Source organism: Cyanistes caeruleus, unplaced genomic scaffold, assembly GCF_971803275.1.
Source record: "Cyanistes caeruleus unplaced genomic scaffold, bCyaCae1.hap1.1 HAP1_SCAFFOLD_120, whole genome shotgun sequence".
Classification (NCBI taxonomy): domain Eukaryota; kingdom Metazoa; phylum Chordata; class Aves; order Passeriformes; family Paridae; genus Cyanistes; species Cyanistes caeruleus.
In genome coordinates this window covers 224,485-252,304 of record NW_028255919.1, presented here as the reverse complement: position 1 = coordinate 252,304, position 27,820 = coordinate 224,485, and the positions used below count along the sequence as shown (strand labels likewise).

The following is a 27,820-nucleotide window of genomic DNA, read 5'->3' as shown; positions in this document are numbered from 1 at the left end:
AAGCAAGAGCCGGCTGCAGCCCAGAAGGCTCCAAGCGCCTCCTTCCAGGCTGACTCTGCAGATGCCGAGGCTGCTCTGGGCTCTGCCAGGCTCTGCTGGGGCTCAGCTCTGGGCGAGGCTGGGCCCGCTCTCCCCTCGCAGTGCTCCGGGCAGCTGAGTCACAGCGGGAGAAGGACAGGACACCTCAAGGGATTGAGGTTTAACAGAGATTTTATTCAAATAACTGCCATAACAAACAGGCTGTCCTAACTTCCCTAACTAACTAACTAACAGTGCCAACTATCCTAACTAACTACTTCTCCTAACTACTAAAACGAAAAGTTGGCCTCCTGTGCTTCATCTCCTCCTGCGCTGCTCCCTCATTTGCTTTGCTGCAGTGATCAGAGGGGTCAGGCTGGAGAGAGGCTTGGCTGATGACAAAAATGGGTGCTGCCCAAGGGATAAAAAAGAAAGAAATGAACTGTTACTTTCCAGACTCAAGTTCCTCACAGGCTCTGTTGCAACAGGACAAAGGGGAATGGTTTGAAAGTCAAGAGAGGGAAGCAGGCTCAGATTAGATGTAAAGAAGAATTGCTGTAGCAGGAGAGTGGGGAAACACTGAGAGAGGGAGCCCAGAGATGTGGGAGGTGGCTCCTCCCTGGAAACATCCAGGCTCAGGTCAGGCAGGGCTCTGAGCCACCTGATGTGCTTGAAGATGTCCCCGCTCGTGGCGGGGCACCAGCTCCAGATGAGCTCGACAGGAGCCTGCCAAGCCAAAGCAGGCGAGGATTCTGCTGGCTTTGCGTGTGAAAAGCAGCGGGACTGGAGATGATGGGAGGGGGGCCCCACAAGAAAAGCCCTCCCTGGCGCTGCCGTTTCCCCCGCAGCCGCTTGGCATTCACCTGCAGCAGCTCCTGGGCAGAGAAGCGCCGCTCCTCGTCCGGCTCCAGGCTGCACTCGAGGAAGTCCCGCAGCAGAGCCGACAGGCGCCTGGGCTCCTGCAGCTGCGGGCTCCCGTTCTGCCGGATCAGAGCGCGGGCCTGCAGGAAAAGCAAACACAGCGCTCTGACAGCTTCCTCCACACCCACACGTGCTCACATCCAGCCCGCTTTCTCTGCCCCAGCTCCCCGGGCACTTTCCTCCCTGGCACAGATGCTGCTGCTCACAGCTCATTCTTCTGGGCCAGCCAAAAAACCCAAACCCTGGTGCAGCCACAGCCATTGCAACATCCAAATGATCTTGCCTTCAGAGCTGATTGCACTGGCTGACTTTGTCAGTAGGAACCTCCATCAGAAATAGCCCATTTTGCTTCTCCAAATACACACACCAGCTTTACAGGCCATTTGCAAGAGTCAGTGTGGTCTGCCTGTGTTATTTTAAGGTATTCTTACATCAAATGCATCTCTGCAGTGCCACTGACCCTCAAGTTAAAAGCATTCCTGATGCCCCATGCCAGAAACTGCCAGGCAAGGAACAGCAGGTTTGTGTGGCTGAAAGCTCAGCCTTGGTGACACAGAGAAAGTAAAAGGAAGGAAAGAAATATGTTAGAGTGTGGGGATGTTAAACAATCATCTTCATGTTTTAGACAAGTTTCCCAGTGAGAAGAGCCAGGGGGAGTTCATCTCACAAAACCTCTTTTAGAAACTCCTCCAGAAATCTTGTTGGGTTTGGGTGTGGGTGTTGGGGTTGGTTTGGGGTTTTCTGCAAGACAACATTAGAGCTGATGCACTTGCTTCATGTATTTGGGTCATCCTCACAAGAGCTGCAACAACTTAAATCCCAAAGCAAATTGTTGCTGGAGACTGCAGAATATTTGTCTGTGTTCTGGCCAGGTGCTGTGGGAATTCCCTTCGCGATGTGCAGAAACCTCCAGCTGCTCCTCCCAGTGCAGGGTCACCCTGTGCTCACAGGCCTCTGCAAAGCCTGGAGAATTTGCCTCTTACCATGGCCCCCGTTTGCTGGAAGTAAGGAGGTTCTCCTTCCACCATCTCGATGGTCACAATGCCAAAGGACCAGATGTCCACCTTGGGGCCGTAAGGAGAACTGGTCACAACTTCTGGGGCCATCCAGTGAGCAGTGCCCACCATGGAGCTGCACTGGTCCTGCTCAGGGCTGAGCTGAGCGCAGAGGCCAAAATCAGCTGAGGACAGAAACAAGCACTGTCAAAGGCAGCTGCAATGAGGAAACCAAGCACAAAGATTCCCCACTCTCAGTCTGGGAATGCAGTGCTGAATCCAGCTGGAAATGTCCTCAGGGCTGTAGCCAAGGAAAGATGGAAGTGGACCCTTAAAGAAGCCCTCAGCTTTCATGCTTGGCTTTACTGATTTCCTTTGAAGCTTTAGATTGCAACTCCTGCCCCTCTGGGAGGGCCATACCCAGAGCAAAGGCACTCCTGACAGCCTGCTCCTCTCCTGAGCTCTCTGCACGGGGCAGCCGCTCTCAGCTGGCAGCAGGGGCCGGGCAGTGCCACCAGCAGCACTTGTGGGGCTCTGGCCCTCACTGGGAAGCAGCCCCACAGCCGCACCCCGGGAGCGCCGTGCCTGGCCAGGAACACCCACCCAGCTTGACAGAGCCGTCCATTCCCAGAAGGATGTTGGAGCTCTTCAGATCTCTGTGGATCACCCGGATGGAATGGAGGAAATCCAGGCCCTGCAGACACTGAGAGACAACAAGAAACACGAGGGAAAAAATCAGAGGCCGGAATATATCACACAAGAAAGGACAGTTTAGAATTCTGCCAGCAGCAACTTTGCTGTGACAGCCCAGGAGTGCAGTGCAGACAAGCTCCAGGCAAAAGGTTCAAGGCAAAGCTGAGAACAGGAAATCAGATCCAAAAAAGACAGAGAGTACCACAACAGCAGGAAAGAAGACAAGAACAGAGTAGAAATGCAGTGATATTTGCAGGCCATTCACTTCAGAGGCTCTTTCCTCTCCAGCTCATAAAAACAACACAGAAACAAAGGCCTGAGCATGGAGCCACTCTGCTCTCACAGCCTCTTTGGAAGGACCATGGTGTCCCAGCCATGGGAAGCACAAGCAGGATCCCTCACCTCCTGACTGACAGCTGCCATCTCTCCTTCAGCCATGCGTGTCTGTCTGACAACGTCCTGCAAAGTTCCTCCATCCATGTATTCCATCACCAGCCAGAGATCTCCATCAACAAGGAAGCTGGAAGAGGAGAACAATGGCACAGAGATGAATGTGCATTGCTCAATTCCCCCAGGGAAAAGCCCAGAGTGGAGTTTTGTTCCCAGGTCACTTGTCAATGAGGACAGAATCAGATGGAGAGACATTCCTGCCAGGCTGCACAGGCCTTGGAATCTGCACAGTCTAAAGGAGAAGGAGGCACCCGGGAGAAAGGAGAGGCCTTAGATGGCAAGCAGGTGAAAAATGCACTTTAGCAACAGCCCAGCTCAATGTGGAACCACAACACTTGTCCCCAGCTGCTTCAGCATCTGAACTCATCAGTTCCACCATTCCCTCCGGAACAAGGCAACACAACTTCCAGAGTTATCCAGGGGAGGAGGCCGTGCAGCACTTGGGGCAAAAGCAGTCAAATGCTTGGAAAACCTTGCACAAAGTCCCTTCAGAAATAGGCAGGGCCATTGAAAAATGGGAAAATGAGGCATTTCTGGAAACAGGAACCTGGTCTTCCTGGCATCTGCAGCAATGGGACAGGGCTGGGAAGAAGAAGCCAAGGAAAATAATTTCTACCAGGGTTTATCAGCACTTGCTGTAAAACACAGCAAATGGGGTCAACTTGAAGAAAAAGCCAAAGCAAAGCAACAAAAGCACATGGAAGGAGTGAAGTGCCAGGCTGTTTGTTGGGAAGGTAGAATTAGAAAGAAATTATAAATGTGACTTTGTAGCCAGAAAGGCTAAGGAAGAAATACAAATGATAGCACGGTTTGAATAATTCAAAGAAACCAACCGGGCTGGTATGCCAGAACACATTCTTTCCTGCAATAAAACCAAGCTGAGACCCCTCATCCCAGCCTTATAAGGAAAGGTCTGAAGGACCCTGAGATAACTAAAAATATGCAAAAATAGCGATTTCTATAGGTTGTACACAAATGTTACTATATTAGTATACTTAGAAAGATTGGTTAGTTAAGGAATAGAATATTCAAAGGTATAGGTTATATAAGTAGTAGTATAGAAGAGCTCGGTCTCTTTTTTCTCTGGCCCTCCTCTTTTTTTGCTCTTTTTTTTTCCGGGCTCTCTTCTCTTTTTCACTCTCTTTTCACTCTTGCTTGCTCTTTTTTCTGTCTCTCTACCTCTCTACCCCACGCCCTGAAATAAACTTCTAACACTTAACTCGATTATAGAGGTCTTTGCCGTGTCTCTGACCGTCCCCAGAAAGCGTCTCCTACAGATTGGCGAGCCAGGTAGGAGCAGATCGTTTTCTTCAGCTGTAAGAGACCCTCATGGACGGTAACTAACACTTATATGTCGTGCCTGCCTTCCCAGTACCGTGAGCAAGGACCACGCTGCTTAGCAGCGAGTTGGGCCGAAGCTCTTTAAAGTTGCAAGGGGAGTTCCTGAGTCCAGAGACGCTGAGGATCGGTGTCTTTTGGAGCTCTGGGAGGCTCAGCCCGGGAGTGGAGCACAGCGAGGTGCCTGGCACCGCCTGGTGCTGTGCTGGAAAGGGGTTCTGAGCTCGCTGCAGTGTTGCAAAGCAACAGCTAGAAGCGGAGCTTGGTGAAGGAACCCGAAAAGCAGCGTCTGGAGCCGCAGCAGGGGAGCCTGGCCAGCCCCCACGAGAAGCTGGGATTGGATACGCTGTTTTCTCCGGTACTGAGGTTAGTGTGCACAAGTTTTAATCATGGGACAATCTTACTCTATTCACGACAGAGACCTCTATAAGCGACTAAAACATTTATTACGCTCTGAGTCCAATAATTTACCGAAACAAGAGCTAAAAGATCTTTTAGAATGGACTCTACTTAACTTCCCCAACGCTGACCGTTCAGCTGTATTTACTAGAGATTTTTGGGACACGGTCGGTATTAAACTCTTTAATAATATCTCACACCGCGATATGACAGCCGCGCAGCTGGTCCCAGCGTGCAGGGCCCTGGTAGAACTCTTTCATAATAAGCAACAACCATCAGTGGCTGTCGCGTCGGATCCGGTCCCTACTACGCGTTTGTCCCTGGCCACGGAGACCCGAAACGTGGCCAGGCCCGTTCCGGCCCCCCGAAACTCAGCGACTCTGGCATCCGCAGTTTCGCGCGTCCCTTCCCCACCCCCCCCAGCCCCCGTGATTTCGCAATCTGTTCCGGTGATCCCATCCCCCTCGGCAGACCCTGCGGCCCCCGCCCCTGCTCCCCCTCCCCCTCCCGATACTGTTCCCGCCCCCAGTGTGGCAAGCGGCGAGCTCCCCGCTCCCTCAAGAAGCCCCGTCTCCGCTGTCACAACCCCCGCGCTGCCCACCCCCGGCTCTGCCCTCGCGGTGCACCCCGCCCCTCCCGCTCCCGTCACCGGTGCGACCCCGCCCCTTGACTCCGCCCCTGCGCCTCTGCCCAGCGATGTCATCGTGGCTCCTCCCCCCGTCGGTGCTGTCACCTCAACTCCACCACCCCTCCTCCCCACCGGAGAATCTCCCGCTCCCCCCCCGCTGCACCCTGCGGCCGTCATTGCGGCTACTGCCTATATTCTATCTGCGTTACAAAATCACACTTCAGCCTCTTCCTTAAATCTTCCACTACCTCCTGTCACCGTGGAGTCAGCCCCGCCGGCAGCAGCGGGTCACACCCCGGCCCCTGAGCCGACACAGACCACTGCTGCCTCGAACATCTCGTTGTTTCATTTTTCTCCGCCTCCCGTTTTGCCGCGACCCGTAGACGTTCCAGCCTCCGCTGCCCGGTCCACCCCGGCCGCCTCAGCTCCTTCTGCTGTTTCTCTCTGGCCACACGGTCCCGAGCCGCAGCAGGTCCCGGTTCTGTCTGCCACGAAAGCGGCCACCACCGACCCTGCACCGGAACTTACACAAACGCAGTGTCAACCACAGGTTTCCACACGGTCACAAAACACCGCGCTACTCCCGCCAGCGTCTGGTCCTGTGTATCCCCCCGATCCTCTACCAGACCCGGCTGTAATATCACCAAGAACTGCCGCTTCGCTGTCAGATGCCCCCGCGTATTACAACTGCGAACAACTAAAACCTGCTTCCCTGCCCTCGCCCGTGCCGCAGCTCCCAGAGGCTTATCCGCAAGTCCAGCATCCCGTTCTGCCCCCTGACCGTCCCCTATCGCAGCTACTGTCAGCCGACACTACAACTACAAGGCCGCCGCTACACCTGGCTACACAAAAGGTACAAAAGGAAAGGGGAATTTCTAACACAGTATCTGCATTAATAAATACAGGAGAGACAGTGAACTATTCTATGCATGCAACAGCTAATCCCCTGACTTTACCACTTCAAAGTGAGATTGTAAAATCCGAAGCTCCACTACACATAAATTCCCAAGAATGTTATGATGATAGCCAACTTACAAACTGGCTGGAAGTTAAAAGACAAATTTGCAAAGAAGAAAACATAAACCCCCTAGCAATGCCGGTGTTATTTAGTCAGCAGGCGGGCGGTCCAAGAACATGGACAGCTATTCCACCCCAGGAGATAAAAGAACTGCGAAAAGCGATAAAGGACAGTGGCATTTGCTCTCCATATTTTAAACAACTGCTGAAAAGTACACTAGAAGAGCATACTCTCACGCCCAATGACTGCAAAAATCTTGCTAGCATCACCCTTACAGATTCGCAATTTATGCTATGGGAATTGAAATGGAAGAGACTACTCAGAAATGTATTGGACAATTATAGACGTAGTAATGATCCAGATTTGCGTGCTCTCACCCTGTCAAAGCTCACAGGTGAACCTCCAGATGACCGAAATGAAAATCAGATAAACCTGCCTAGAGTAGCATTAGATGACATCAAAAAAATGGCACGGCGAGCCTTCTTGCAAATTCAGCCTGCTGGAACTTTTGAAAAAGCTTATAACCTTATTAGCCAAGAAGCCTCTGAGCCATTCACAACATTTGTGGATCGTGTAATTCAAGCTGCTGAACGCCAGTGTGGTGATGATATAGCCCGTCCAATTATGATACGGGACATTATCGAAAATAATGCTAATGCCGAATGTAAGAAGGTGATCAAAGCCCTGGGAAAAGAAAAGCCAACAGTGCCAGAAATGATAGACGCTTGTAACAAAATAGGAAGTCCACAACATGTAGCAGCAATTCAAGCAACTGAATTGGGGAGAACCTTAGGGGAGAAGCTAGAAAAAGCTCTTTTAGCACAAACATCACAAGCTGCAGTAATCGCAGCTCAAGCAGAAGCACGAGATCAAAAGCTCACTGAAACCCTACTGCACATCGAAGTCTGCTGAAACCTCCACACCAGCCAGTGACCCTGCAAAAAAGAGCCAAGAAGCAGACGCCCAAGCCTGATCTACGCAAAATCTTCAAGAAGAAAGTGATCTACCAGAAGCAGCTCAAGAAAAAAAAAATAGAGTTCTGTCGTTTACCCAAGTGCATGTTGTTTTTATCTTTTTGTTTTAATCTGTATAGTGATAATTGTAGTTTTAATAGCTATACCTTGTATACTCCAATGCATGCAGAAACTAATGAGTAGAACCGTATCTAATATCTTAGTTATTCATAGACAAAACGGGGGAGATGTTGGGAAGGTAGAATTAGAAAGAAATTATAAATGTGACTTTGTAGCCAGAAAGGCTAAGGAAGAAATACAAATGATAGCACGGTTTGAATAATTCAAAGAAACCAACCGGGCTGGTATGCCAGAACACATTCTTTCCTGCAATAAAACCAAGCTGAGACCCCTCATCCCAGCCTTATAAGGAAAGGTCTGAAGGACCCTGAGATAACTAAAAATATGCAAAAATAGCGATTTCTATAGGTTGTACACAAATGTTACTATATTAGTATACTTAGAAAGATTGGTTAGTTAAGGAATAGAATATTCAAAGGTATAGGTTATATAAGTAGTAGTATAGAAGAGCTCGGTCTCTTTTTTCTCTGGCCCTCCTCTTTTTTTGCTCTTTTTTTTTTCCGGGCTCTCTTCTCTTTTTCACTCTCTTTTCACTCTTGCTTGCTCTTTTTTCTGTCTCTCTACCTCTCTACCCCACGCCCTGAAATAAACTTCTAACACTTAACTCGATTATAGAGGTCTTTGCCGTGTCTCTGACCGTCCCCAGAAAGCGTCTCCTACAGCTGTTGTTCTGGGAAGATATGGCCGGGTCAGGCATTTTCAGAACAGGCTACAGACTGGGGATGCCAGGAAAGATGAACGCAGGGCCCGTGCACGGGAGAAGACCTGAAGCACTCACCTGTCCAGAGAGTTGACAATGTTGGGGTTCTTCTTGTCCTTCAGGACCACGACCTCATTCACAGCTCGTTCCCCGTTGTGCCCTCTGAGACTCATTTTCTTGATGGCCACCTGAAGGGACATTGCAGACCTTTAACTGGAGCAGTCTGTGGCAGGAGGCCACAGCAAACACGGAGCGAGTCTTTTTGGAGCGAGCGAGCCGGGCTGTGCCAAACTGCCTTGGGATGGGACACCAGAGCTCAGCAAGTGCCGTTCCCACAGCCCATTGCTCTGCTCGCTGGGGCTGTTACAGGACTCATGGCCAGAGACATTTGGCTCTGTAAGCTCTGCAGAAATGCTCCCTCAGCTGTCAGCCTCAAAGCTCTAACAACATTCTCTGCACCTACAGTCTTCTCAAATGGCCTCAGCACTCTTAGGATTATTATTCCAACACATTTTGCAAGCAGGAGGTAATTCTGTTTCTGTGCACACAGAGCAAAACAGCCGGGAACCCTTTAGCAATTCTATGGCATTTGGCCAGGATTTCAAATGTCCCTGCCCTGTTTGGGATAGCACAACAAAGCAAACGTGCACATCCATTGCTCAGATAATCCCTGTCCCAGCTGCCACTGACACCAGACCCAAACACAGCTGCAGGGTTTAGGAGAGAGCTTTGCTCTGCACATCCATCTTCTCATTTCTCTCCCTGGCTCTGTGGGAACAGCTGAAGTAGAACTAAAACCCCAAACTGAGCCCAAGCAGGATCTCTCCTTAATTAGGCCTTGAGGTATCCTGATGAAACTCAGGATGATAAAATTGTTAAACAGTGTTCCTGTCCAAGGCTGGGATGAAGGTAAATTGGGTCTCAGTCTCCAGCAGCTGATGCATTCACACTTTTAGACATGAAGACCAGGCCAGCGTGTCCTGCTCTGACAGACACCGCTGCCCTCCTTGCCTTCCTTTGGGCACTTGAGAAGGACCAAGTCTGTCCCAGCTTTGCTCTGCAGGCTGACCCTGCTCTGCCTTCAGAGGAGCAGCCTGTGCAGGAAAGCTCTGCTGGGCCCCACAGCTCCAGCCACAGCTCCCAGCAGAGGGGAAAGCCCTCGAGAGCTGCCAGACGTGCCGGGCGTGTTGACACTGACCTCTCCTCCCGTGGCCCTGTCGAGTCCTTTGGAAACGGTTCCAAAAGCCCTGGAGACAAAACAGCAGAGAAGAAAGAAGCAGCGCTTTAGGCCCTGGCAGTGAAAGGCAGCCCAGACAGGAGATCTCTGCTGCCTGCAGCGTTCACAAAACACCCGAGTGCATCCACCCTTCAAACAACAGCACAGCAGCCACCAGCCCTCTGCCATGCAAGGTGCCTTCTGACCACAGTTATCAATTCTGATCAGACCTGAAAGACAGCAGCATCGTACCCCAGTGTCTGAAAGGGTTTGGAGCTCTCCTGACTTCTCACTGGATCCTGCACCAGCAAAATACCTGGGCCCTGCTTGTGCAGAAGTAACTGCCTTGCACTTACCCTTGGCCAATCTGCTCCAGTTCCAGGTATTTCTCGGCAGGCTCCCCCACGCTCATGGTGACACCTGAAAGAAACCAGGTGGAAGATGCTCCCTCTCAGATGAGAGCCAGAATGCAGCCCCACTCCCTGGGGCCGGGAGCCCCTTGCTCTCAGCTGGGGAAGGACAATAAATGACCCTGTGCCATTTAGCTGCAGAGCAACCCTGGGTGCAGCTGATGCTGAGACACACACACAGCACCCTGCTCTGGCACACAGGAACAGAGCAGACGTACTCAGCTGCATCAGGCTCCACTCCCCGCTCCCCTCTGGCTGCAGGGCTGTGCTGCTGTCAGAATGTTCAGCCCAGGATCCTGCAGCACAGGGAGCTTCGGTGTCCTCTTCAGGAGCAGAGGGAGGTTCCTCATCCTCTTCCCAAAGCAGTGCAGGTTCCTCATCCTCTTCCCAAAAAGCTGCAGGTTCACCCTCCTCTTCCCAAGCCACAGGACGTTCTCTGTCCTCATTCCACACCGGGAGATTGCTGTCATCCTTGTCACACGCCATGGGAACTTGGCCATGCTCATCCCACACCAGGGGACATCCACCGTCCTCGTCCCCCACCGGGAGATGTCCACTGTCCTTGTCACACACCGCGGGAGCCTCGCCGTTGTTTTCCCAAACCGCGGGGTGTTTGCCCTCGTCTCCCAGAACAGCGGGAAGTTCACTGCTCTCTTCCTCCTCTTTGGCCTCCTCTTTGCAAGCAGAGGGAGCCAGAGGAGGTGCTGATGCTGCTTTGGTGCCCTGTGGACAGACGGGAGCGTGAGGGACGGGAAGTTCTATCTCAGTTATCACCTTCTTTATCCTCAGCTACACATCCAGCTGCACTAAGCAGAAATAGGGTTCAGAGCTGTTCAAACTAACAATGGGCTAAAGCCCACATTGCCACTTATTGTTGGGAATTCCATATTCCAGCATGGCTAAAGCCAGCAAGCAATCTTCTGCCTGCAAAACCAGTCCTGCAGCTCTTCAAAAGCTCTTCAGCAGAAACAGAGAAAACTGCCAGGGATCTCTTTGCTGCTGCTGCTGCTGCTTCAAAGACACTGACAGGAACTTTCCTTCAGCCTCCCAGGCTGGCACTCGGCTGCCACACGCCGAGCTCACAACTTGCTGCACAATTCTGAACACCAAAGCTTCCTTTGCCACTCACCGAAGGAGGAGCTGCTGGGGATCCACGCGTGAGGTGCCCTGCAACGGGAGAGGGAACGTGAACCAGATGTTGTTAGGAAAAAACTGCCTGTGGTGGGAAATGAGCAAGGCAAGCCCGAGAGAGCATTTTGCTTTCACAGCATCCCTCCAGGAGCCACAGGCCCTTCACACAGCAAGCAAGAGAGCAGCACAAAATACTGGGCTGTGTCAGCTCTTGGCTGGAGCAGCAAACGGAGGGAGTTCCAGGCTCCGCTGCCACAGACTCCCCGCTTGAGGGAACAGAACCCCCCCAGGCCTCATTGCAAATGCTGTGCACGCCCCGCTGGCTGCAGACACCCCCTTTTTCAGCTGCAGCTGCTGGCAGGAGCTCTCCCAAACCAACCCTGTCCTCATGGCAATTTGGTTACAGAGTCAACTCCGTTCCAGTGGAAGAACAGAAAGCACACAGCAAGCCCAAAGCCACAGAGGCTGCACCGAGGGAAAACCTCAACTTACGTGCCAAGTGGGTTAAAAAATACCCCGAATAAGCCACAGAGAACAGAGTGCCAACTGCAGCAACCACTTGCTGCATCATTTTGGCTGCGCTGCACACGTCTGCAGACTGTACCCCTGCAAGCACAGAAGGACACCCGTCAGGGGCTGGGCTGGCTGCTGAGAATGCCTCGGGCAGGAGGATCCTCTGGCAACAAGCAGGCGCCCAGAGCCGCTCTGGACACTGAGGCCTCCGTGTCCCACAGCAACGGGAACACCACGGGGACGTGGCAACGCTCCTGTGACACCACAGCAGCCGCTCACGCAAAAACCGCCTGGAAGCTTCTCCTGTGTCACAAAGGAGCACAAAGAATCCTCCCAGGGCACGGCCTATTGCCCAAAGGATCCAAGAGGAACTCTGAAAATGCAGCAAACAAGGATACCCCATAGCCCAGCCTGAGCACTGAGGAGGAACGAGGACAGCACCAAACCAGAGCAAACACGACCTGTAGTCACTGATACTGCTGGATAAAACCAGCAAGGCTTGTTCCATCTGGAATCTTTGTTCTAGGTCTAAAAACAAGCAAGATTCTCCACTGTAAATATACAGAAGGCAGGAACTGGGGAGGAGATGGGATTGGGAAGGAGGAGGAGCAGGAGGAGGGAGAAAGGAAAAGGAGGAGCAGGAACAGGAATAGAAGGAGAAGCTGGAGGTTCCAGTGCCCCCTGTGTCCACAGCACCCCCGGCCACGGGCCCATCGCCCCCACCTCATCCTGCAGGTGAGCAGGGAGGGGGAGCTGGTCCCAAATCTGTCAGGGGGTCCCTGAGAGGGTCTTTTAATTGGGGTGTGTTTGGAACTTGCAGATTACGGAATTGAGCCCCAAATATTGTCTGGCATCCCTGGGAGGTTTTTTTTCTCTGTGTGTGTAGGTTTGGATCTTGCAGGACCCCAAAGCTGAGCCCCTTGGGGGATCTTTGGGGTCCACATGGCCATTGCCCAGTATTGGCTGGGGGAGGACATTGGTCCTGGGGACCCCTGGGAGAGCAGAGGAGAGGAACCCCTGGGACCCCCAGAGTGGGGAGAGCAGAGAGGGGCGATCCCAGAGCTGGGGGATCCTGGCAGCTTGGAGAAGTGGGAGCCTGGAGAGGAGAGACTCCTGGGATCCCTGGGATCTCAAAGCAGAGATCAGGGGAGAAGGGACCCCATGGACCCCCAAAAGCCCCTGGATCATCGCTAAGGAGGACCCCAGAGAAGGGGGAACCCCTGGAGCCCTTGGACCCCCATCATCCCAGGGAAGAGAAACTTCTGGGAGACCAAATAGGAAAGACGAGAGATGGGGAACTCCTGGGAGATTTTTTTGGGCTGAATCTTGATATTTTGGAGATTTTCATGGACACAAGACTCCTGCTGAGCTCTAGACATGGACTTGGGTAGGAGGAGCCTCTAATCCAAGGCACTCCCACTTTGATTTCCCCCAAACCAGGATTTGTCATTCCCAAGCCATGGCCAAATGGAGGAAGAGGAGGAAAATCCCCAGAGATCCTGCATGAGGAGGGGCTGCAAACCCAGCCCAGGGAGCTGCAAGGAGGAAAGATCCCCCCTGTGCCAGGAAGGCGGCCAGAGATCCACCCAGAGCTCAGAGCTGAGGGAGAGAGCTCATGGCAGGGAGAAGCCCCACAAATGCTTGGAATGTGGGAAGAGCTTCAGCTGGAGCTTCAAGTTGAGGGAACACCAGAGGATCCACCCTGGGGAATGGCTCTGGGAGTGTGGGGAGTGTGGGGAGGGCTTCAAGAATAGCTCCCATCTGATCTGGCACCAGGTGATTCACACTGGGGAGAGCCCCTAGGAGTGTGGGGAGTGTGGGAAGAGGTTCAGGAAGATCTCTGTCCTGATTAACCACCGTAGGATCCACACAGGGGAAAAGCCTGGAAAGTGCTTGGAATGTAGGAAGAGCTTCAATTGCAGCTCCCACCTGATCTGGCACCAGAACATCCACACAGGAGAATGCCCCAGCGAGTGTGGGGAATGTGGGGAGAGCTTCATTGAGATGTCCAATCTGATTTGTCACCAGAAGATCCACACAGGGGAAAAGCCCTACACGTGTGGGGAGTGTGGAGAGGGCTTCAGCTGGAGCTCCAACCTCGGGGCACACCAGTGCATCCTGAGTGTGGGAAGAGATTTCCAAGGAGCTCAGGTCTCATTAAACATCAGTGGATTCACACAGAGGAGAGGCCCTTCCGCTGCCCTGACTGTGGGAAGGGCTGCACAAAACTGCACCCTCATCAGGCACCGGCACATCCACACTGGGGTGAGGCCCTACGAGTGTCCCCAGTGTGGGAAGAGCTTCTCACAGAGTTCAATCTTGACCAAACAGATCTTCCTGACTCCCTGTGGGCACCTGGATGAACACAGGGGCAGGAACATCCATCAGAACACAGACTAACAATGGGAATTGCAGATTGACTGCCCCTGGAGATTCACTGGGATGCAGAGATACACCCACAGTCCCTGGAGAAGCCCATGCCAGAGCAGGGGAATGCCTGAGATGAGGCTGTGACCCCAGGGGACACCTGTGGACAGAGGGGTCCCTGCTGGAGCCGCCTGTCCTGGAAGGTCTGACCCCGTGGCAGAGTGACCCACGCTGCAGCACTGTGAGGGGGCTGCTCCCATGGAATGGACTCAGGTTGGAGAAGTTCCTGGAGACCTCTCTGGTGGGAGAGATCCCAGAGTGCAGCAGGGGAACGACTCCTGTCCCTGAGCAGCAGGAAAAGCCCCAGGAGATGAACTGACCATGCCTCCATTCCCTGTATCCTTGCACTGCCAGGTTAGGATGCAGAGCTGGAAGGAGGGAGGGGTGGAAGGATGGTGCTTTTAAGGGTCTTCTTATTCTCCTGCTCTGAGCTTATTGGCAATAAATTCAATTTATATCTCCTGTTTTGCCCATGACTGTGTTTGATGAGGAAACAGTCTCGGGTCCTTAACTCATGAACCCTTGATTAAATTTTCTCTCCCTGTGTGGCTGTGGAGGGCAGTGAGAGAGCAGCTGTGGTGGGTGCCTGGACTCGGGCCAGCATCACCCCACAGCAGTGGGACATGTCCTTGTGTGGCCCTGTGCTATGGTGCTACAGGTGCTGTTGCTTTTGTCTCCCTTATGATTTTATCTTTTGCGTTAAATGCTCGTGAAGTGCCCCCGGTGTCCCTCGTGTTTCCTCGGCTCCGGTAGCCCCATCCCTTCCCCTGCTCCCCGTCCCACGTTCCATCCCGGCTGGCGGAGCCTTGGAGCTGCCGTGGGGGCCGTGGGGCTGCCCCGGGGGCTGCGCCCCGAGCCGGGGCCCCTTCCCAGTGCTCCCAGTGTGCCGCTCCAGCCTGGAGCAGCCAGCGAGGGCTTCAGCTGGGACGGCAGAGAGGCGCTGCTGGGGGGTCTTGGCTCACTTCGCTTTGGCTTTGGTATTCTTGGGAGTTTTCTGCAAGAAATCTCTCCTCTCCTCCACTCAGCTGAAGGGGTTTGGAGGGCGGGTTCCCTTTTTTGGGGGAAATCAAAGCGATGCACTGATGCTCCTAATTAGACGTGCATGAGGCTCCAGAGTTTCCCGCTGAGCCGGAGGCACCCAGCAGCCAGAGCTGGGCAAGGTGAGCTGGGAGGTGCGGAGACCTTTGTCTGTGTTGGGAGCTCAATGGCGGCTCGGGCCGGGCCCGTTCCAGGGCTGTTCCTCATCCCCGCCTTTCCCCTCACGCAGCCCGGGGCGGGCCCTGAGAGCGCGGGGCGGGGCTGTGCCGTGTGCAGAGCCCGCCGCTGGCTGCCATTGGCTGCTTCTGCCGTCACTCGTGGCTCTGGCGCGCGCTGATTGGGCAGAGCGGGGACAAGCCCGGCCCCGCTGGAGCCCCCAGGGCGGCCGTGGGGCAGGAGAGCCGCCATTGCCGGAGCGTCTGTGCGGGCCCGGCAGCGGCGGCAGCGGCGGCCGGAGCCCGGTGAGGCGGCGGCGGAGCTCGGAGGCGGCCCCGGCCATCGCAGGTGGGAGCCGCGCTCGGTTCTGCGGGGGCTCGGGGCTCGCTGCGGGCCCGGGAGGGGGCGGCAGGGGGCTGTGGCGGGTGGCTTGTGCCGTGGCCGGCCCGTGTTGGCCCTGGGCTGAGGGCGCTGCGGGAGCGGCTGCCCGCGGTCTCCTTGCCGCTGGGGCCTCGGCAGGAGGCGGTGGCGGAGCAGCGCTGGCTCGTCCCGCTTCGTGTCGGGAGGCCGGAGGTGGCTGCGCTGGGCCCGGGGCCGGGCGGGAAAATTCCCGGCGCCAGAGGTCTGTGTGGCCCAAGGAGCCAGAGGAGCGGTGTGCAAGTGACTTTATTGCTGCCCAAAGGGAGAGGCCATGGGGCATTTGCCGTGCGCTCTCTCCAGTTGTTGGAGGACGCGGCCTCGTTTTTGTCCTGATTTTCCCGGCCGCATGTCCCTGTCCCTTTGCCCAACACTGGCCGAGGTGCTTGGAAGGTTCAGCCTTCCCGATCCGCCTGCTGCATTTCCTTTTTGTATAACACCCGATATTCCTGGCTCTGTGGAGTCTTTGTTCTTCTGGAAGTTCAGGAATGTATCGGGACTTGGTCTGAGCAGCAGTCCTTGTCAATTAGTAACATTTTCTGAAAATGATGGTTTCTCCCATTGCTTCCTTATATACAAGTCCCTGGCCCTATCTCCAAGCAGATTCACTCTTTGCCTCTGTTTTTTCCTTCCTGGAATCAGCCCAATTCCTCCCGCAGGCAGGAAGCCCCTGGGCCATTGTGCAGGCTTTGGGCCATCAGTGTTAATTTGCATTTCTAAAGCTCCTCTCCTGGCTGCCTGGAGCAAAGCTTCTCTTCCAGGGCAGACATCCCGTGATTCACACGTGGCCCCCCACAGATCTGCTATTTATTTTTTTTTAAACAATATTCTAATAATTGTTTATGTGTTAAAGCACCAACTTTAAAGCTCTTCTAGTTTTCAAAGTGCAGCTTAAAGGTGAACATCGAAAAACTCATACCATCATTTTGTCATCACTAAGAGTCACGTTCAAATATAAAACAAAACTGCGAAAGCAATCAAGCGTTTTCTTTTTATTCTCCTGGGACTAAAAACTGATTCTCACACCACTGGCCCAAACAGAACCAATAATAGAGAAGTAAAATTATTAGAAAAAATTACTCTAACGGTGTAATCCTTTCACTGAAACTGAGAAAAGCAAAAACTATTCAACAATGTCTTTAGAGAAATAAGGCATTACTTGATTCTGGCCAGAATGTGCAACAGGAATAATTTCATGCACACTTAGGCTGGATGTGCTGAGAAAATCATTCCATGACAAATGAGTTTGACTAGATTTTTCTAAATTTATACACTCTGACACCATAGAAATCCATTGGTTTAATGTTCATTGGTTTGAAGGTGTGGAGTTGTTAGGATTTGGTTTCCTGTTGCAGCCGGATTTCTGTGCCTGTGATGGGAATTAGGTGGGTACTCCTGGATTTCCTGCTCAGCCTTTTCCAGACCAGGTGTCTCCAGCTGTACCTGGGGAAGTGTCTGGGTCAGATGTTGGTTGATGTTTGCTGCTGGGTGTTGATATTTTGTTGATGGTTGTTATCTTGGTGGGAATCTTTTGGGCTATTCCCAATCTGTTGAGATGTTAATTTCATCTCTGCTGAGTGGTGGAAAAGGAACCTTAAAATTCCTTTAAAAGAAAGATTAAAATTCCTTTCCCCAAGGCAAAGGCAAACCAAGTCCCTTTAGAGAAATAAGATTTTAAATCATTTTCAAGTTGGTCTATTTTGCCAGCAGCTAATCCCAGGCAGGGCAGAGTGTGAGTGTAATTGAGAGGCAGAGTGGAATTGTCCCGGTGCCTTCCCCAGCAGCTGTGGCGAGGGCAGGCACAGAAAGGCCTGAAGCTGCAAGAGTGAGAGCAAGGATTGTCCCGCAGTGGCTGGAGATGGCAAAGGAGGGTGGCCAGGCCGAGGATTTGAGCAGAGGATCTGTGGGCAGGCCCAGGGGCTTCCCCCGCTGGGGAGCCCTGGCTGCTGCTGCGTTGCCTTCAGTGCAGGCTCAGGGGTGGCCTGTTTAATATTCCCTTCCAGTTCAGATTTCTGAGTCTGGAAGAGCCATGGCTGGGGCATCAATCATTTTATTTTTTCCATTTTGTTTTGTTCTCTTTCTTATGTCCACCCCATAACATTGAGACTCTCTGGGCCTAAAGAAGTCACACAATGCTCTCGCTAGAAGAGAGAATCCTCAATCCAGCTCCTACAATTCCCTGTTAATCCTAAGAATTGCTGCAGCTCCTTTTTCGTCCAGGGAAACATTATTTCTGAGATTCCCTGAACCCTCTCAGGGTCAATACAAGACAAAGCTTCAGTTAAAATAGGTCCCAAATATTTAACCATTTTCTCTACTGTTTGCCCTTTTTTTTCAGCTACTCAAAGCTGCTTTTTAGCCTGAAAATGAAACCATTTCACAGAGGCTTCCTCTACCTCTTCTCCTTGTTTTTCTGACTGGATCAAGTCCTCCACATCCTGCATGAAGCCAGTCCCTGGGGGTGAGGTCAATTCCTTTGATATTTCCTGCAAGGCTTGCCCCAATCAGGCCGGTGCTTCCGTGCATCCCTGCAGAAGGACCGTCCATGTCTTGAGAATTTTCCCTTCTAGCTCTTGTTGCCAGCCCAAGGCAGAATTGTGTTTGCATCCTCTGGAAGTGGGCAGATCCCCAGAAAGCATCTTTTGCATCAAGTTGTGAATGGCAGCAGAGTGAGGAGGGCACCTGGTTTAGGCTGGTGTAAGGATCTGAGAGTGTGGGGTGCCTCGGTTTCATCATCTCATTTCTTCTTCTTGGGTCCTGCAGCATTCTGTGGATTCCATTGGATTTCTTGTTTGGCAGGATAGGAGCATTCTAGGGAGCCATCCCTGGCTCCCCAAGCCGTGCCTTGAGCAGGACTCCCAGACAGGCTGTGAGCCCTTCCTTCCCTCCCTTGGAACAGGGGATTGCTTTTGGACACCTCTTGTCCTGGTTGCTTCAGGGAAATTTGGAGAGGCTCCATATCTAATTTTGCCAATTTCCCTGGGTCTGCCCACACTTGTGGGTTCACTTCAGCCGTGGCTCTGCCAGACATTTGACGCAGAGGTACAACAGAACCAGCCTCTGTATCACCTTTTCCAACATTAATTTGCATTCCAAATTTAGCCATCAAATCCCTTCCCAGTAAATTACAATCACAATTGTGAGCAAATAAAAGTTCCTGCATTTCAAACCCATCCCCCCACATCTGCTAATAGTGGCTGAATAAAACACACCCACTCGTCTTTCCCACTTAGTGCTTTAGTAATTAAAATATTCCCTAACAATTTTTCCCACTTAGGTGTAAGATTCTGAGTGGATGGAGAGGCCCCTGTGTCCATCAGGAAAGGTCTCCTCTGGATCCAGAGCCACCCTGGATGTTCCCAAGGGCTGCAGTGTGGTGGGTCCCTGGTGGAATGGGAGCTGTGCCACCGCTAAGAATGCGTGTCCATCAAGGGCTGGACTTGCTGGTGCTGAGGGTGCTGCTGTCTGTGCTTGCAGTGTCCTTGTGCCCTGCAGCTGGAAGGCTGATTCCTTGCCAGGGGCTGTTTGGGTGGGCTGTGCCCTGGCCAGGAGGGCAATGCCTGTGCCAGGTGCTTGTGGCCGAGGGTGTCCCCTGGGTGCTGGGGCCCCCTTGGGCCCTGGGCTTGATCCCTCAGGGGCTGTAGGAAGTGTGCCATGGCCTTTGCCTTCAGCTTGGCCTTTTGCTCATCCCTTGCTGCATTCAGCTGCTGGCCCTTTGTGAGCAAGTGCTGCAGGGGCTTCTTCTGTCGCTGCTGCAGCCCCCTCAGTGCTTGTGGGTGCTCATCGTGTGGCAGCTGCTGAGCTTTCTGCAAAATCCTTCCTTTCTCCAGGGACCCAGCAGGAAATGCTTAAAAAGATCATGTGGATCCTTGCAGGTCTAATCGCCATTTGTGAGCTGTTCCTTCCTCGTGCTGGCTGTGCTGAGGCTCCCCTCCCCAGCCCGTATCCCAGAGCCGGTCCCTGTCCTGCCGCAGTGTCCAAAGGCGGCCCCCCCGGCGGGCAGGGCCGGCAGCTCCACGGGGCCGGGCAGCGGCCGGGGCGTCCCGCAGCCTCCTGGGGGCCGGGGGCCACTGCCGGCCCTGCCCGGGGGGTGCTGGGCTCAGGCAGCGCCCGGCGCTGAGCCCCGGCTGCCCCACAGCCCCGGCCCGGCCCCACAGCTCCCCACAGGCCCCCAGCCCGTGCTCCCGGTGCCGCAGCTCTGCGCCCGCTCCTGCCGCTCCCAGCTCAGAGAAACCCCCTGAAATCCTCACCTCCTTGTTTTCCTGTCCTGAAAACTGGGATACAAAGGATCTGAGTCAGCTGGCAAATTCTGAGGATAAGACCCTTCTGAAAATCCTTCTAATTCTCAGTATTTTTCTCTTTTTCCTCTTTTATATAATCATTTTTCTTACCCCATGGATTCCTCCTGCTGCTTCTTGCCTTAAGCACATTCCTGCACACTCCCCTTCAGCCAATCCCTTCCCAGCACACCAACACCATCCATCCCCTGTTGTCTAAATCCCTTCTGGACTTCCCTTCTTGCCCCCCTGGGTGTCCATGTCCCTAGTTAGCTCTGGGAGAATGTGCAAACGACCTCCACATGCTCCCAAGGGACCCTTGAGAGATATTTTGGGGTCATCATCCCTTTGTCCAGGATGCCCTTCTAGCATTCCATATTGTCCCCTCAATGGTCCTACCTGGATCCCAGCTGCGCCCCTCCCCCCCGGGCCTTGGCGCCCCCCTGGAGGGGAATTTGGGGAGGTGGGAGGGGGGAGCGCCAAGGCCGGGCCCCCCCGCGCTGTGGGGGCGGGAGCGGCTGCAGTGGGGAGCGAGTGCGGGCGGAAGCGGCCGAGAGCCCAGCGCTGCCTCAGGCCGAGCTGGCCCAGCTGCATCCGTGCCCCTGCGGTGGGATGCTGTGGGACTGGGGGGGAAGAGGGAGGAGGCAGTGGGTGCTGGGCCTGGGGGCAGCAGGAGAAGGGAGGGAGAAGCAGGGTTGAGGAACAAAATGGTCAAAATATCTATCTTGGGTTTTACAGAAGAAGGAGGAAGAGGTGTGAGCAAGAGTTGGGCCACAGGAGGAGGAGGAGCAGGAACAGGAAGCAGCACAAGGTTCCTCCCTCCCTGTATGTGCAGTCCCAGGAGTGTTTCCCTGCCCACAGTCAGCAGGTGACTGGAGAGGGGGATCCACGATTTTCACTGGGCTGAATCCTGTTGTTTCTGAGCTTTATTGGGCTAAATGTTGGTGCTTTGTCTTTTTGCAGGGGCTGAATCTTTCTATACTGGAGGGGGTTTTGCCTGAATTTGGTGTTTGATTAGTTTTTGATCTTTTTGATCTAGTTTTGATGTTTGGAGGATGTCTGGGCTGAATCTTGGTGTTTTGGTTTGTTACAGACATAAGATGCCAAATGACTTCCTGAGATGAACTTGGGCATGGAGGAACCCCCAGTCCAAGGCTCTCTCCTCTCTTTTTTTCCTCCTCATCAGGAATTTTCATACCGTGTCTAAATGGAAGAGGAGGAGGAAAAGTCCTGGAGGTGCCACACAAGGAAGGGCTGCAAACCCAGCCCAGGGAGCTGCAAGGAGGAAAGATCCCCCCAGTGCCAGGAACACGGCCAGAGATCCAGCCAGAGCTCAGAGCTGGGGGAGAAGCCCCACAAGTGCTTGGAATGCGGGAAGGGGTTCAGAAAGAGCTCCCAGCTGATCCGGCACCAGGTGATCCACACTGGGGAAAAGCCCTATGAGTGTGGGGAATGTGGGAAGAGCTTCAGCCAGAGCTGCCACCTGATCCGGCACCAGGTGATCCACACTGGGGAAAAGCCGTATGAGTGTGGAAAATGTGGGAAGAGCTTCAGAGATATCTCTAACCTGATGATACACCAGGTGATCCACACGGGGGAACGGCCCTACACCTGCTTGGAATGTGGGAAGAGCTTTGGGTGGAGCTCCTACCTGAGAAAACACCAGCTCATCCACACTGGGGAGAGGCCGTACGAGTGTCCCCAGTGTGGGAAGAGGTTTCAGCGCAGCTCTGATGTTCTCAAACATGAGCGGATTCACACAGACGAGAGGCCCTTCCGCTGCCCCGACTGCGGGAAGGGCTTCAACCGCAACTCCCACCTCGCTCTCCACCGGCGCATCCACAGTGGGGAGAGGCCCTACGAGTGTCCCCAGTGTGGGAAGAGCTTCTCACAGAGATCTAACTTGACCCAACACCAACGGAGGCACCAGTAAGGGAAGCCCTGCGAGTGCCCCGAGTGTGGGAAGAGCTTCGTGCGCTGCTCCAGCTCCATCCCCCATGGGAGGATGGGCGTTGGATGATCCCCAGTGACCCCCGTTGGGCAGAGCCCTGGTGATCCGTGGTCCTGGTGATGCGTGTTGGGAAGACACCTGGCTGGGAGGCTGCACATCTTCCTGGCTCCCTGTGGGCACCTGGATGAACACAGGTGCAGGAACATCCATTGGGACACAGACCAACAATGGGAATTCCTTGGAGAGAGTGGATTTGTTGACTTTTAATCCTAGAGAACCTTTTCCTGCTGCCTCAGGAGCTCTGTTGGCAGAGAAAAGGGGGTGATACCAGGCTTGAGGGGCCCAAGAGGAGCACACTCGCTCTATGGGGAGGGAGGACATGACCCCCGGGTTCCCCCCTCACCTTCCTGCGCAGGCAGAAGCCGAGCCCCAGTGCCAGGAAGACGAAACCCAACACGGAGACTCCAATCCCTGTCAGCATCTTGATGCAGGCAGCATTTCACAGCATCCGTGGGTGTCTGCAGGGTTCAGGACCCCCAAAACCTCTTACAGACACCCCAAGCCCCTCCAAGGACCCTCCCAGTCTCCCACAGCCCACCCAGGACCCTCTGAAACCTCCTTTGGACTAATTAATTTCAAAAAATTAGGTATTTTAGAAAATTTGGAGATCTCAGCTAGAGACAGGCCTTGCTGGAAGTAGTTAGAGTTAATGATTAATTGAGAAGCAGGATTTGAGATAATGAATCTCGGACTTAGGTAAAAAATTCCTTTTCATTGTGTGTTTGTTTTTCTGTGCTTATAATGAAAAAAGAGAAACTGATAAATGGGTTCAGGAAGATCACAGACCTTACATCTGGAAACCCATTTCAAAGTCACAAGAGAGGAAACTGGAGTTGTACCAAATGTCATTTGTAATGTTAATCATTGTAAAGGTAGAAAGGTGAGAGTGAGGAAGAGCGGTTTTCCTTCATCACTTGATGATTCCTCCTTGCCAAAACGACCTCCTCCTCAAATTAGGGCGCCCATCACGCAGGCAGAATGACTTTTTAAACTCATTACTGTATATTTTAATACAAAGTGGGGAATGGGAAATGTTAGCATTATGCATATGTATTGGTATTAATATGTATTAGTATTTTGGATATTCAAGACTTTTGTAAATAAATAGACACTGGAATCTTTTGTCAACTTGCAGTGCGTATTAAGGGGTGACTCCCGCACTCGCCCAGTGCTGTGATTAAACATCCACTTTGTAACTTTAAACTGTTGGAGAGGTTTTTTGTCCATTAACAGATTGATGTTGATGCTGGATCAATATTGCTATTTTGGTAAATCACTGCCAGTCTCTTCCCAGCCTCCCCAGGACCCAGCAGAGCCCCTCCTGTTCCTCTCAGGATCCCACAGCCCCCTCCCAATTTCTCCCCACTTCCCCAGGACCCCCAAACCCTCTCCCAGTCCCTTCCCAGCCCCACCAGGACTCATCAAGACTCCTCCCAGTCTCTTCCAGCACAACCAACCTCATCCCAATCCCTGCTTTCCAATGCCCAATCTCCTTCCAGCTCCTCCAGGCTCACTCAAATCCCTCCCAGTGACACCCAGCACCCCCAAACTCCCTCCCAGGGTCCACCAGCACCCCCAGAACCCCATCCCACCCTCCCCAACATCCTTCAAACCCCTTCCCAGCCATCCTAAGCACCTCAATCCCTTCCCCAGTTTAAACCAGTCTGTCTCAAACTCCCTCCCAGTTCCTCCCAGCACACCCCAATCCCCCTCTGGGCCCCCCCAGTGCCTCCCCTTCTGCCCCCGGCGCTGTGGGTGCCGGGCCGTGCCCCAGTGCCGGCTCAGGGGGTGCTCCAGGCTGCCGTGCTCCACCTGGCAGCTGGAGCTGAGCCCGCATTGCCGGGGGCGGTTTCCAGCAGCACCAGGAGCTGCTGGCTCCAGTCCCCGCTGGGGAGCACGGCAGTGGCCAGCACGTGGCCCGAGAGCTGCTGCTGGCCCTGGGAGCAGCTCAGCTGGATGTGGGCAGGGGAGAAATCCATCAGGGAGCAGAGCAGGCGGCCGGGGCCGGGCTGGGAGCTCGAGGGCACCAGCGAGATGGACACGCTGGGATGGGCACTGGGAGAGATGGGAGACGAGTTGTGTGGCATTGAGAGGGACTGGGAATGGACAGGGAGGAACTGGGGTGGCACTGAAAAAAATCAGAGCGGATACTGGGACACTGGATGAGGGTGTAGAGATCTGGAGTGAAGTGAGAATGAACTAGGAATAGACTGGGAGTGGCTAAAAAGGAGTGTGAGGGACTCTGGGGCCTCAGGGCGGGACTGTGGTGGCACTGGGAGGGACTGTGGTGGCACTGGCCAGGACTGTGGTGGCACTGGGCGGGACTGTGGTGGCACTGGGAGGGACTGTGGTGGCACTGGGAGGGACTGGGAATGAAGTGCGCGGCACTGGGCGGCCGAGTCCAGCGCGGGGCTCTCGGCTCTGTGGATCTGCCCGGCAACAGATGAGTCATCAGAGAGACGCGCGCTGATTGGCTGAGGGGCGGCAGATCCGGGGCGGAGTGAGAGGGACCGGGAGGGCATTTGGGATGATTCGAATGGACTGGGAGAGGCTGGGATGAACAGGGAAAGCCACAGGGGCCACTGGGAGGCCACGGGGATGGGCAGATGGAGGGCTGAGGGCACTGGGGTGATTCCCAGGGAGGTTTGGAGGGACACGGCCGGGCCCCTCTCTGTGCCCCGCGAGCAGCGGCCCGGACAGAAAAGTTCAGGAGCGGGAGGAGGTGTTTCTCAAGATTGATTTTAATCCTCATTCTCCTGGTCTGATTTGCTCAGTCCTAAGTTCAGTTCATTTCCCCATGTCGGGCTGTTGTGGCCCTGATGGTGATCCCTGAGTGACCTCTCCCTGCCCTTGTCCCGACCCACGAGGATTTGGATTTGTTTCAGTTCAGTGGAATTCGTGGTGATTTGGGGGGAGCTGGAGCAAAGCAGCTGGAAAGCACAGTGGGCTTGAGAGGGACTGAACCAGGGCAGGAGTTGGGGCTGCCTCGAGTGAGCTCTCACAGTGTGAACCTTCATGGGGTCTTTAAGGGAATTTTGTGAAGTTTGACATTGATTATTAAAAAGCAGAATCACAAGGGGAACTCTGCTTTCAGCTTGAAATGAGGGGATGGAACGTGGGCACAGGGACTTCTGTAACCTCAAGTTGTTCCTTGATGCTGGACACTTTAGCTTTGGCAATCTGAAGCCCTTCAGCAGCAATGTCTCTGCCACCCCCTGGTTTCTGGCTCAGACCCAGCTCGCAGCTTGGACAAGGTCTGGGCTTTGTCCTCTTGAGCTTCGGGAGCCTCCCGGGAAGCACCAGCCCTCCCCAGCCCACCCTTGGTAGGACTTTTTCTTTTCTCTCTGCTGACGGTTTTATCCCCAAAACTGCCGTGGGAACGTTGTATCCAAGCACATCCTCCAGCGCTGCACTTTCCTCCTGGGAATTCCCTGTGCAGGGAATGTGGCTGTGCTTTTCCCTGCTCTGTTCACTGACAAACAAACCTGAGCCCGTGGGACTGTCAGAGCTCCTTCATGCAATGAAATCAGGTTGTGTTTCTCATGGCATGTTCTGGAGGAGCTTTTCTTGGTGTGTCCTGTGCTGCTGGAAATGACACAAGAGCCAGGAGGGAACAGAAGCTGCTGCTGCCCGTTGGCTCAGGGCCAGGGAACCAAGTTGTGCTCCCGGGCAGTTGGGCCCTGCTGGAAGCAGAGCCGCGTTTCCCTTGAGCAGCTCAAGCTTGTGACAGCTCCAAACAGGAAACCTCAGCAGAAAACTCTTCCTCCAAACTCAGCTGCTTTCCCTCCTGCAGCTGTTTGGGAAAGAGCCTCAAAGCACAGACTCTGCTGGGAGCCATTGGTGCATTTCCTCCCTCCCGGCAGCAGCAGCTCCTGAGCCCTTCACGGGCTCCTGGCCCTTCCCAAACCCTTCAGCTCCCTTGGAACTCTCAGCAGGCACTAACATGTGCATTTCTTTCATATTTAAACTGCATTTAAACTTCTCTTTTTCTCTCCTCTCTACCTTTTTATCTCCTCTTTATCTCCTTTAATCCCATCAGCACCAGTAGGATGGGGATGGAGTCTTGGGGTGGGTGTGGGATGAACTGAGGATCCAGCAGAGAAGGGCAAGGCAGAGGGGAGAGGACTCAGCCAACCCTTCTCCTGCTCTCTCCTCCCCCGGGCTCCAGCTAAGGTAAGTCAGACTGGAAAGGATCCCACAAATGCTGTGTTCTCCTCCCTCTGAGCTTGGCTGGGGATCCTCAGCTTCAGCCTGGTGCAGTGGCTGAGATTCGCTAATTTGAGATTTTTGGCTAATGCACTAAATAATGTGGTGGGTTTAGCGCTGGCTGAAATCTCCAGGGCACTTACTCATTTCTCACTGTGAGATATGGATTAGGAGAAGGGCAAAATAGGCTTAAAACTTAGAAGTAATAAAGGAACTTTATTAACAGGACTACAAGAATGAGAAACTCTAATAAAACTTTCAGAACGCCTTTCCTCTCCTTTTTTTTTTTACCCGACACTGTAGAGATAGAACTTGGGATGTTAACACAGTATTAATTATACAATAGTTTTGTATTAGTTTTTGTAGGGAGAGAAGTTTTTTCCTGTTATGTCATGGAGGCTTTTTTACAAGGAATGGATTTTTTTGTGCTTTTTCATTTTTACAAATAGCAGCCGCCTGGGAAGAAATTTTTCTGTCGTGACATTTTCCTGATTTTTACAGCCCTCCTAGAGGTGTGTCAATGGATTATGAATTCATGGGGTTTTATTTTAAGGATGAGTTGTTTGAAGGCAAAGGTTCTCTTCATTTGTTTTTGTGATCATCGTTGGAAACAGAAGTTTTCTTCTCTCCCTGGGGGCAAAGGGCATTTTATTGTTTTTAGTTGTTTTTCTGTTCAAACTTTTATGGGATAACAGTTACTTTAACATGTGTTTGGTTTCTTTAATGGATGCTTTTGTTTAGATTTACAGTTTGAATATTTTTTTATACTTTTTTCATTAATTAAAGGAGTTATTTTGTATATCATTGTTTATTTCTATGGCTTTACTATAAGAATATTTTTGTTTCAATTACCATTTTTTCATTACTTTTCTATCTAATGTTTGACTTCTTTTTTTTACTGACTTTGATGTTTTTATGTTGTTTTTTTGTGTGTTATTACTCTGTCCTTTTCTGTCCCTGGAGAGATGAGCAAGGTTTGTAGGTTTCATGTCTGTATTGAAAGGGTTAATATCTTGCCCAGGCTCATAATCTTCCTAGTGTTCCAAATAAATAGGTACTGTGAGGGATACATATCACAGGTGAGCACCCACTGCACAATCTGCTTTGGATTAAATCCCATCTCCGTCTTCATCAGCTCACAGTCACTGTGACACTATTCCTGCATGGAAGAAACAGGCTGGGATGCCCCTTTCTGCTTTTGGTCCTTTTATTGGCAAATGAAATATTCTATTTGAAAACCTTCAAACCCTGGAGTTTCTCTGTGTTTTCACCTGAAAATGCTGCCAGCCGAGGTTCCCAAGTGTCTGGTACGTGTTTGTGTGCACAGAGCAAAGGTGTCAGCCTGTGTGCGTGGCCCGGGTGTCTGTCAATGTCCATTGAAGCAGACGGCTGGAAGGGGGCTCTGCCCGCCCTGCGCTGCTCCGGGGCTGGGGCTGGGCTGGCAGAGGCTGCAGAGCGCTCTGAGAGGCACAGCCTCAGCCCCGGCCGGCATCTTGTGCACGGTGGCACAGCCTCAGCCCCGGCCGGCATCTTGTGCACGGTGGCACAGCCTCAGCCCCGGCCGCCATCTTGTGCACGGTGGCACAGCCTCAGCCCCGGCCGCCATCTTGTGCACGGTGGCACAGCCTCAGCCCCGGCCGCCATCTTGTGCATGGTGGCAGCTCTGAGGGCTGTGCGAGGGACGCTCTTCCCCAGGGCTGTTTCGCGTCCTTTCCTTTCACGGGATGGCATTTGGAAATGTTTCTTCGGCCCTATCAATACACA

At 53.1% G+C, this 27,820-nt stretch overlaps 4 protein-coding genes across 5 annotated transcripts in view; 2 read left to right on the top strand and 2 right to left on the bottom strand.

Annotated features, from left to right (window-relative positions):
* Positions 1–27,820, top strand: part of LOC147646125 (uncharacterized) — a 325,143-nt gene that overhangs the window by 103,045 nt on the left and 194,278 nt on the right. The gene's annotated exons all lie outside the window — the stretch shown is intronic.
* Positions 1–27,820, bottom strand: part of LOC147646128 (uncharacterized) — a 251,303-nt gene that overhangs the window by 140,606 nt on the left and 82,877 nt on the right. The window lies entirely within an intron of this gene.
* On the bottom strand, positions 193–12,248 carry LOC111945498 (uncharacterized). 2 transcript variants are annotated; one of them, XM_086873897.1, is made up of 11 exons: positions 11,504–12,098; positions 11,010–11,047; positions 10,099–10,603; positions 9,827–9,890; positions 9,453–9,501; positions 8,333–8,442; positions 3,030–3,147; positions 2,538–2,637; positions 1,923–2,119; positions 882–1,019; positions 193–429 (listed from the first exon to the last, which is right to left on the bottom strand). In XM_086873897.1, exons 1-11 carry the CDS (start codon positions 12,030–12,032, stop codon positions 337–339), a joined length of 1,941 nt encoding a protein of 646 aa, XP_086730023.1. In that variant the 5' UTR covers positions 12,033–12,098; the 3' UTR covers positions 193–336. The 2 variants fall into 2 exon arrangements, with proteins under 2 accessions (XP_086730023.1, XP_086730024.1); XM_086873898.1 differs by lacking the exon at positions 193–429 and having other exon boundaries at positions 581–1,019; positions 11,504–12,248.
* Positions 15,350–23,053, top strand: LOC147646132 (uncharacterized). The gene is made up of 3 exons (XM_086873908.1): positions 15,350–15,493; positions 20,578–20,707; positions 20,933–23,053. Exon 3 carries the CDS (start codon positions 21,047–21,049, stop codon positions 21,770–21,772), a length of 726 nt encoding a protein of 241 aa, XP_086730034.1. The 5' UTR covers positions 15,350–15,493; positions 20,578–20,707; positions 20,933–21,046; the 3' UTR covers positions 21,773–23,053.

Excerpts from the sequence above, each read along its gene's own strand:
- LOC147646132 (XM_086873908.1), top strand. The coding sequence starts at position 21,047 with ATGGAAGAGGAGGAGGAAAAGTCCTGGAGGTGCCACACAAGGAAGGGC.
- LOC111945498 (XM_086873898.1), bottom strand. The coding sequence starts at position 12,032 with ATGGAACAAGCCTTGCTGGTTTTATCCAGCAGTATCAGTGACTACAGG. Across the intron at positions 8,443-9,452 it reads ACAGGGCCACGGGAGGAGAG|GTGGCCATCAAGAAAATGAG; the intron begins GTCAGTGTCAAC and ends ATGTCCCTTCAG. Across the intron at positions 2,120-2,537 it reads GGACGGCTCTGTCAAGCTGG|CTGATTTTGGCCTCTGCGCT; the intron begins GTGGGTGTTCCT and ends TTCTGTCCTCAG.